At 25.7% G+C, this 9,494-nt stretch overlaps 1 protein-coding gene across 1 annotated transcript; it reads left to right on the forward strand.

Annotated features, from left to right (window-relative positions):
- The first annotated feature begins 2,012 nt into the window (after positions 1-2,012).
- On the forward strand, positions 2,013-3,279 carry LOC130959900 (abscisic acid receptor PYL4-like). The gene has a single exon (XM_057885341.1). It carries the CDS (start codon positions 2,290-2,292, stop codon positions 2,962-2,964), a length of 675 nt encoding a protein of 224 aa, XP_057741324.1. The 5' UTR covers positions 2,013-2,289; the 3' UTR covers positions 2,965-3,279.
- Positions 3,280-9,494: the final 6,215 nt, after the last annotated feature.

Genomic DNA, 9,494 nt, shown 5'->3' on the forward strand with positions numbered 1-9,494 from the left:
TTACGATCTTGCTTGCAAGTTGATCGTCAAGTTGCATATAATGTGAGAGAAGTTAGGGCATTCTAGCCTCCATGTTTGCGAAAATTACAAAACTGCCATTCTTTTCTTTGTTGACAAATAAATGAATTAGAGCGTCCATCATTTAATATATTTTATATATTTTTGCTTCATTTAATTATTATTAGTGGATATTTTTTTATGAAAAAACTGAAAAAGATATAAATTTTTTTATTTGTATTATCTTGCTAAACCACTAAAGATTGTACAAGTTTATGTTATTATTTTTCTAATACTGAACAGATCATAGTCTTCAAAAGTTGTAACACACTAATTATATAGGTCTCACCATGCATGCAGGAAGATGTGTTTCTTTTATCTTTAATGGACAAAAATGTGTGTGTGTCTATATATATATATATATATATATATATATATATATATATGTATATTTTATTTTTGCTTTTGTTATATATAAAATAAGTTTACTATATGCAATAATGTGAAAAGCGAAAATGTAAAGTAGAGAAATTCCAAATGAATTTACTTTGAAATTTTAATATTTGATATATGTAACCCTGCTCTATGACTATGCACATTACATGTTAAGGACGCATTAGTTTTGAGTTGAAATTTTTAGCATTAAGCAAGACTCTCATTAATTACGACCTTAGTGGGATTTTATTTAAGAATTTATTATTAGTCAATAAATTTTTATATACACAGAATTAAAAAATCTAAACACTTAATTAAACAGACAAATAAAATAATTATCCAACCAACTCAAATTTATTATTTTAGTGAAAATTTATAACAAATGAATTATATGATAAATTAGTAGTAAACATCCCACATAATAACACATTATTGTTGCCTGCCATTATATATATGTGGCTTTAATTTATTCACAAATTAAATCATATTCCCTGGCCTTATAAAAATAAGGCAAGGACTTATGCAAACAAGTGAAATATTTCCTTCTTGAGTAGGAATATAGTTAAAAGAGATAATGATGGGAGTAAGGATACTCTTCGCTGGAAAAACATGTCCCAATGTCCAACAATATAATGTGTTGGTATAGTCATGGGGAATCCATTATTTATTAAATTAATATAGATTTTAGATATTTTTACACTGATATTTTTAAATGAAAGATATATTATCAATTCCATGTCGTTTTAATTGATTCCCTGCTTTTCATTATATTGAGCAGGTTTTTTTTTTCTTTTTTGAATTGTTTCATACTTATGGGCAATTGGGCATCTTACTTTTTGATATATGTAAATTAGGGTAGTGCATGTGTTATGATTTTTTATGGTAAAAAATTACTTTTATAAACACCAGCTTGAATTTCTAAAATATTCCAATTCTTAAAAAATATTTATTTTTTACCAATTAAAATAAATAAAAACTAATTATGAAGAGAGACATTTTAATATTTTCTAATTTTATAGAAAATTTTAAGTTTCAAAATCACCTTTTTAGAATTTGAAATAAATGCACCCTTTTGATTAAGAATCATTTTATAATCTTATTATTATCTCTTCTCATTTTCCTTTTGCAATCATTAATAATATAGTTATTAAAAAAATAAATTGCCTGCATTTTAACTAATATTACCTCAAATGCAAGATAGTCAAAAAAAAAAGTAGCATCTAACAATAAAAAAGTATAATTGAAATACAAAAACACATTGGTAAACCCTCAACTTTGCTTTATTTTTTATGTATGATGAATCCAATTGTTTATATATGAGTATTGTTTGAATTATCAAATATACCTCTAAATTGGCAAACATGTAAATTCTTTTGTTCATGAAGAAAGAGCTAGTAGGATCATTCATGAGATTGCATAAAAGTTGCATATGTATTCACATGAACATAAATTAAAAGAGAGAAGCCCATTTTGGTAAATTGAAGTAGACCAAGTTGGTCCCTATTTTAATACATGACCCCCACATGAACCTCATTTAACCCCTTTCATCTTTTGAAAAATCCAACCCCACACACCACACCCCACCCCTCTCCTCTCTCTCTCATCGCCCACAGACACCATATATAGGACCTACGATAAAAAAAACTACTATATAACCCTAACATCAATACCAACCCAAAACCCCTCCTCCTTTCTTTCTCTCTTCATTCCTAAAACAAAATCTCTTTCAAAATATCAAAATCTCATTAAAACCCTAAATACTATTCGTCATATTACTGATTTGATTAAATTTAGTTACAGTTTTAAAACTTCTAGTATAACTATAAACGAATCGAAGTGACAAAGGCTGAACAAAAAATGCCTCCAAATCCACCAAAGTCTTCTATGCTAGTCCACCGGATCAACCACACCACTACCACCGGTGGTGCGGCCACTGTCACCGGATGCAATCATCTTAAGAAGAATTCTTCACCGGCCGTCGTCATCCCTGACGCTGTGGCGAGATACCACACGCATGCTGTAGCGGCGAACCAGTGCTGCTCAGCGGTGGTGCAGGAGATTGCCGCGCCGGTTTCCGCCGTATGGTCCGTCGTCCGCCGCTTTGACAACCCCCAGGCCTACAAGCACTTCGTGAAGAGCTGCCACGTAATCGGCGGCGATGGCGCCGTAGGTACAGTCCGTGAGGTCCACGTCATCTCCGGCCTCCCCGCTGGCCGGAGCACCGAGAGACTCGAGATCCTCGACGAAGAAGAGCACGTCCTCAGCTTTAGCGTCGTCGGCGGCGACCACCGCCTCGCGAACTACCGATCCGTTACTACGCTTCATTCCTCCGGCGGCGGAGATTCCTCCGGCTCCGGCACGGTGGTTGTGGAATCTTACGTGGTGGATGTGCCTCCGGGGAACACAAAAGAAGACACGTGCGTTTTTGTGGACACAATTGTAAAATGCAACCTTCAATCTTTGGCGCATATCGCTGAGAATTTAACAAGACGAAACTGCATCAACAACAATAACACCAAGTTCTGTACCTAATTTCTTTTTTTTTTCCCCTTAATTTTTAATTTTTGCATTTTTAATTTATAGTAGTTCTATTATAACTAAGATATAAATATTTATGTGTCTATATATTATATATATTCGGACTTAACACATTTTGCTTGGGTTAGTTAGGGGGTGGGATATTATTATTTCTTGTTACAGCTAAGTTGGTGATGACTCTCTATAAAGTATAATCCCCTAACATTATTGCTACATGTAAAGTTGATGATCTACAAAATCAACCAATTTTGGGTTGGTGTAATTGTTGATTAAGTGTTATGATGAAATAATATGAATATAATTTGTGAATATTGGTTTGATTGTCCTTTTTGATAATATGTATGTAGAATAATATATCATATATATACATTGTTATTAAAGTAAGAAAATAGTATATGTAACAATTTGTAAGTGGAGTGAAAAAGTTAATGCGATTGGGAATCTATTTATTAATTAGTGGAAGGATGGTGATGAGATGAAGAGAATTACACTAAGTACATACATTCATTGATAAATTAAATTGGTGATGAGTTTGTGTGAATTTAGTGTTATATTGAACATAAAAAAATTTGGGTAGTGTTTTGTTATGTCATGAATTGCAAGTTTCCACATGAAATAATATATTCTTGAGCATTTTAAATTTGAGCTCCCATTACTCCCCCAAGCTAAGGCGAATCTATGGATGAAGATGGTGCTATTTTCTTTTCCGGTATGGATTATATTTTTGCCTTTCACTTTTTCTATTGCATATAATTAACCATATATATAAATATATAAAATTTAATTTTAATTTACTCTTACAGTATAAGTTAAAAATATTTTATACATTTATTTAATTATTATATATCGTCATATTAGTAAATAATTACTATTATCTAAATGAATAAATGTAATTGAACAACGTAAAATATTTTACATTGTTTCATGAATCAAAATTAAATTTCTATATATATATATATATATATATGATCCACTGATTGCGGAGTATATTTCTTTTTCAATATCAAGCATTTTATATCTTTCGAATTATATATATCTACTAACATTTCTAGGAGAGGTCCTTTCGATGTACGACGACTTTGAATTATCTTTACATTTCTAGTCATACACAAAAATAAATATATTTATGAATAAATAAGAATATTTTAAAGTTAGCTTATCCAGCCTATATCTATAATATAAATTAGAAAAATAGTGAAAATATTAGTTAAAAAAAAAAAACAAATGAAGCAAGGCATATTAAAAGGTATATACTACGATGTATCTACCAAGCTGTCGTTAGCTGTAAACAACATTATATAACTTCAATTTGAAATTATATATATGTATTTATTCATTTATGTATTATTATTATTATTTATGAGGCAGAGAAGAGTAAAAGCATATGAAACAACGATACATACATGCAAGTTGCATAATAATAATGGTACTATATATGCAGACATACTTTAGTGTTATTTTAATTGAACAAGTTGCATTGCATATTTTTCGATATTGAATTTAATTTGGTGAGAGAGAGCGTGGAAAGAGAAAGAAATGAAATCAAAGGGGGGAAGCATTGAAGAAGGAAATGCTTAAAATAGAGAGAGAAAGATAAGAAAAGGGTGGCATCATGTTTGTTTGAGTGTGAATCATGAATAGTATTCATCGTCGCTTTCTGCAACTTGCTCTTGCAAGTGGCACATATTTAATAATATTTATTCTTTTTATTAACACTCTACTATTATCAAATCTAGAAAATAGAGAAAATAAGCAGTTATTTTCAAAAACAACTGCGTTAAATCAGTCAATTATATAAAAAAAACATATTATTATATAAAATATACATAAAAATGACTTAATTATATATTTTTATTTCAAAAAATAAGTACTATACAAGTGAATTTTTTTGTATTGTATATAAATTAAAAATTAATTCATAAAAAATTCTATCTCTATTTAAAGATTTTGTAGTTAGTCAATAAATTATTACATGCAAAACGAGTACAAGATTTAAATTAGCTAAATAATTATTTATTTTTATTTTTAGTATTTATAAATTATAGAAAAACTAAGTATTCACAATAATAAGTATGCATATTCATAAAAAATTATTAAGCCTTTGGTAAAATTTTTACTTCTTAAAAATAGTTTATAAAAGTTAATTTTTAAAAGATAATTTTTAAAAGTTGTAACATATAATTATGTTTGGTAAATCAAATTAAAAATAACTTTTAATAAACATAAGCAACATTAATTATGTTTGATAAAATAGCTTTTAAAATTTAAAAATATTATAATAGATATAAATGCAAATATTAAATTTAAAAATTAGTTAACATACGAGGTTATATTATTAGACTTTCAAATTTTGAAAAGCACAAGTCAATTTTAAAAAATTCTATCCTAGGTGTTTTTAAAAGTATCCCGATCTCTTAAAAACTACAAACACAGACATATAATCTTTTTTATTTACCAAAGACAAAATGAAAAATTTGAACTTTTAAAAAGTATCATATCAAACCTAACTATATGTTAAGAATATGCAATTAGTTCAACCTGTCTAAAGTTACCTTAGCAAAAATAAATTAATTTTTGGATTAATTTTTTCTCGAAAAATTAGTATCATTTTTAAAAATACAAGTATTTATCAATTAATTATTTTTCATAAGTTATGAGAGAACACATACGTACAAGAGGAAGAAGGGATAGAAAGAGAGAGTAGTAAATGGTCTTAATAATAATAATCCCTGTTCCTTGCACCATCCTTTTTGTTTGTCCACTTTTGGGGATGAGTTGAATATTGAATATTGAATTTTTGAATATTGAATATGAAGAATATTAATGCCTCTCTTCAACTTAATTCCATTCACCTGTCACGTTACCTTCTCGAGTGTTTCTTAAGTTCTTTCACATTTTTTGTTAGGCTTTCTAAAGATAAGGTTTAAATTAAATTTTTGAATATTTATTTTTTATATGGAGTTAATCATATATAATGTTAAATTAGACATACTAATTATAATACAATATTAGAGCCTACTTTTATATAGTTGTTATAGAGACATCTCTGAAATTGTCCAATTAAGCTTTCATTTATTAAAATTAATAATGTAAAACTTTAATTATTCTCTTTGAGCTGAAAATAAAGTTAATTGACAACTAATTCAATGGGCAAACCAATAAAAATTCTCTCTAAATGATTAAATAGTTGACTGGGTTAATTTTCTAAATATGATAAAGACAAAAATATTTTTAAAATATTTTAAATTATAATAAAATAACAAAAAAAATTAATTTTTTATAAGTAATAAATGAATTATATATTAACAAACCTCTCAGTGTATTTGATGTGAAGTTTAGCAAAAATATTTGAATAGTGCATGTAAAAAATAAAACTAAAATTCAATTTTAGACTTTATTTTCATATTACAAAAAAATCTACTTATCTCAAAATTATCAAATTTTAAGAATAAAATATCTCATTTTTATAATTATATTTGAAAAAAAATCACATTAAATTTAATTTTTAAATTTTTTTGAGAATATATATTTAATGATTAAATAGTTTTGTCGCATTTTAAAATATTTTGAGATTTTTTGTATTGTTAACGAATTTGGCGGATATTTAATTTTGTAAGTAATTTGATAATTCAAAATCATTGTTGGTGGTTTGTTTTGATTCAATAGTAGATGGGTAAGATTTTTTAATTTAAGTCTAAATTTTTTCATCCATACAATTTGAACTTAAACAATTATTAATTTCAACATAAATATTAAACTACTTATTACAATGACCATAGGTTAAGTAATCTTCTTTATTTTTAACTCCCATATTATTATTCTAAGAGAGAAAAAATATCTTTCTTGCTCTGGGAAATATCATGGATTCTTGGTATCCATTTCAAGTAAAACGAAAAGCAAAAGCTAATGATAAACAACATTTTTTCATTATTACTCCGAATGAATTTAATAGTTTTTAAAACTTTGATTGGAAAATTTTGCTATACCCTCTATATATTATTCTGAAAATGACCTTACAACAAGTCAGTGACCATATTATTTAATTCATCTTTTGCATTGTATCACTCATTTTGTCACTGCTGTGCCAAGTACAACTACTGTAAAGCCCCAACAAACGGGTAAGGTTCATAGATATTCCATTACTGGATTTCAATTAAGCTATATATAATTATTAGTCATGTTTAGAACAAGCAATATTAACATTTAAAAATATTATTAAATCTTATATTATTATAATTATTAGTCATTTAATAATAATATTGTTAAATCTTATATATCATAAAATCACTCATCATTCAAAAAATTTAAGTTAATAAAAAAAATAATATAAATAATTATGTTTTTAACATTTTTTTTATATTTTTGCATAAGTTATCTTTTTTTTATTTGCTTTATACTAATTTTTTTATTTTTGGAGTTCATTAAAGATTAAATTATTGACCTTTTGAGCAATAGACATAGAGTTATGATATCATATCATAAAATTATTTATCTCAAAAATTTAAACTAATAAAAAGAGATAATATAGATAATTATATCTCTAACAAACCTGATAAAACTTTTGTTAGATCTAACCCTAATATTGTTATAAACTTTACTTGATAAAATATATTTTTTCATTAAGATACAAGTTGATCATCACATCACATGAACTTGAAGTTTTGTGATGAGAATTCAAATAATGGGAATATATTGACACTTTTTCTTCTCCTTATATATATATATATATATATATATATATATATATATATATATATATATATATATATATATATATATATATTCAAAGAATAATAATATAATTAGGAGCCTCTAAGAAAAGATAATAAAGCAATAATCGTTCACTTCTAAAACGGTAAAGATAAAACATAATGTCATACAGAAAATTAAAGAGAAATATATATACAATCCAAAATAGATACATAAGTACTAATTTCGACGTACGAAAAAAAGACCAACTAAACAATATTATAACAATAAAATATACCAAAATACATCTTATTTTTTCATACTAAAACTTCTAAAAGGGGCAAGACAAAAGTTGTGGAACCTCGGATAAGTTTGCACCAAAAGAAGTGATGGAAAAAAAAGAATGCCATGCATTTTCTTGTCTTCACGGAACTTGTTTTACTTTTGACTTCATGAGATCTCCATTAATGAACAGCCTGAGCCATAGATTTATCTTCAACCCATCCTTATCCAAAGATATTGCTTGGTATAATTGAAAACAAAAGCTTTATTTGTATAAATTAAAGAAATTTATGCAAACATTTAATCATAAATATCAAATTAATTATCATATCACTAAAATTAATTATATAGCGCTTACATATATTATTTAAAAAAAATTTAAGAAAATAATTTGATTAGATGACAATATAAAATTTATTATAAGTATATCAAAATTAAACGAAGGTCTAGTATATAGTATTGGTTATCCGATCATTAGTCCCTTAATCAAGTGGTGAGGATTCAGTTCCTAAAATTTATTACTAGATGTATAATCTTTAACTGGAAGTTTAAGTGATAAAGAATTAGTTACTATTGGCCACGATAAACACCATGATAGACAAAAAAAAAAATATTAAGTCATAATAAAAGATATAAATAATAGAAAATATATTAATTATTATTATGGAAACTTTAATAAAATAAAAAAATAAATATGTAATCACTATTAAATTTCTAGCCTTCATTATACATAAGTCCTACTACTTTAATTCAAGAAATATTTAACATTCATTTTTTCATGTTACCAATTATTCACCTTATTAGAAGAAGTTCATCCATATATGGTTGTCCCGAACTTGCAGATACTCACAAAGATTATCCGCAATAGAGATTAACAGAAATCTACAAAATTTTCATAGAAATGAAATCTATTTCTGTGGATAAATAGAGACGGAAGTAGAAATTAAGATACCTGCATTATTATATTTAGATTCTTAAAACTTTCGCAAAAAAAATTTACTTAAATGCCTTAATTCATTCTTTACTTAAATAAAAATTTTAAATTTTCTTTTATTTTAATTTATATATTAAAAATTACTGTAGAAAAAAATTTATATAAATAATTAGTCATGTTTTTCTGTGGTAGTTCATGCATCAATTGAAATATGCGGCTCAACTATCAACAAAAGATTTAAATTTTATACGTTATTAGTATAAAATAATTTTACACAAATAATTAATTATATATTCTTATTATATCAATAAAAATAATTAATTTTTAAATTTATTACTTAAAAAATTATCTAAAAAAGATGACTATATAAAAATTTTTACACTATCAACATATTATAATTAAATTTATCAATAAATTCAAAAGTTTTGTAAATTAAATGATTGATAGCATTTAATTAATAATTTTTTGTATGTAATTTTTTAACACTAAAATTTATAAAAAAAAGTTGAACTATTTGTAATTTCTTACACATGTGTCCAAATATTAGGAGTTAGAGTATAATAATTGTGGTAGAGATATAACCATTTATATATCTCTTTTTATGATCAACTTAGGAGAA

This window comes from Arachis stenosperma, chromosome 2, assembly GCF_014773155.1.
Source record: "Arachis stenosperma cultivar V10309 chromosome 2, arast.V10309.gnm1.PFL2, whole genome shotgun sequence".
Taxonomy (NCBI): domain Eukaryota; kingdom Viridiplantae; phylum Streptophyta; class Magnoliopsida; order Fabales; family Fabaceae; genus Arachis; species Arachis stenosperma.

Bases quoted from the DNA above. Each gene is read 5' to 3' on its own strand.
- LOC130959900 (XM_057885341.1), top strand. From the start codon at position 2,290: ATGCCTCCAAATCCACCAAAGTCTTCTATGCTAGTCCACCGGATCAAC.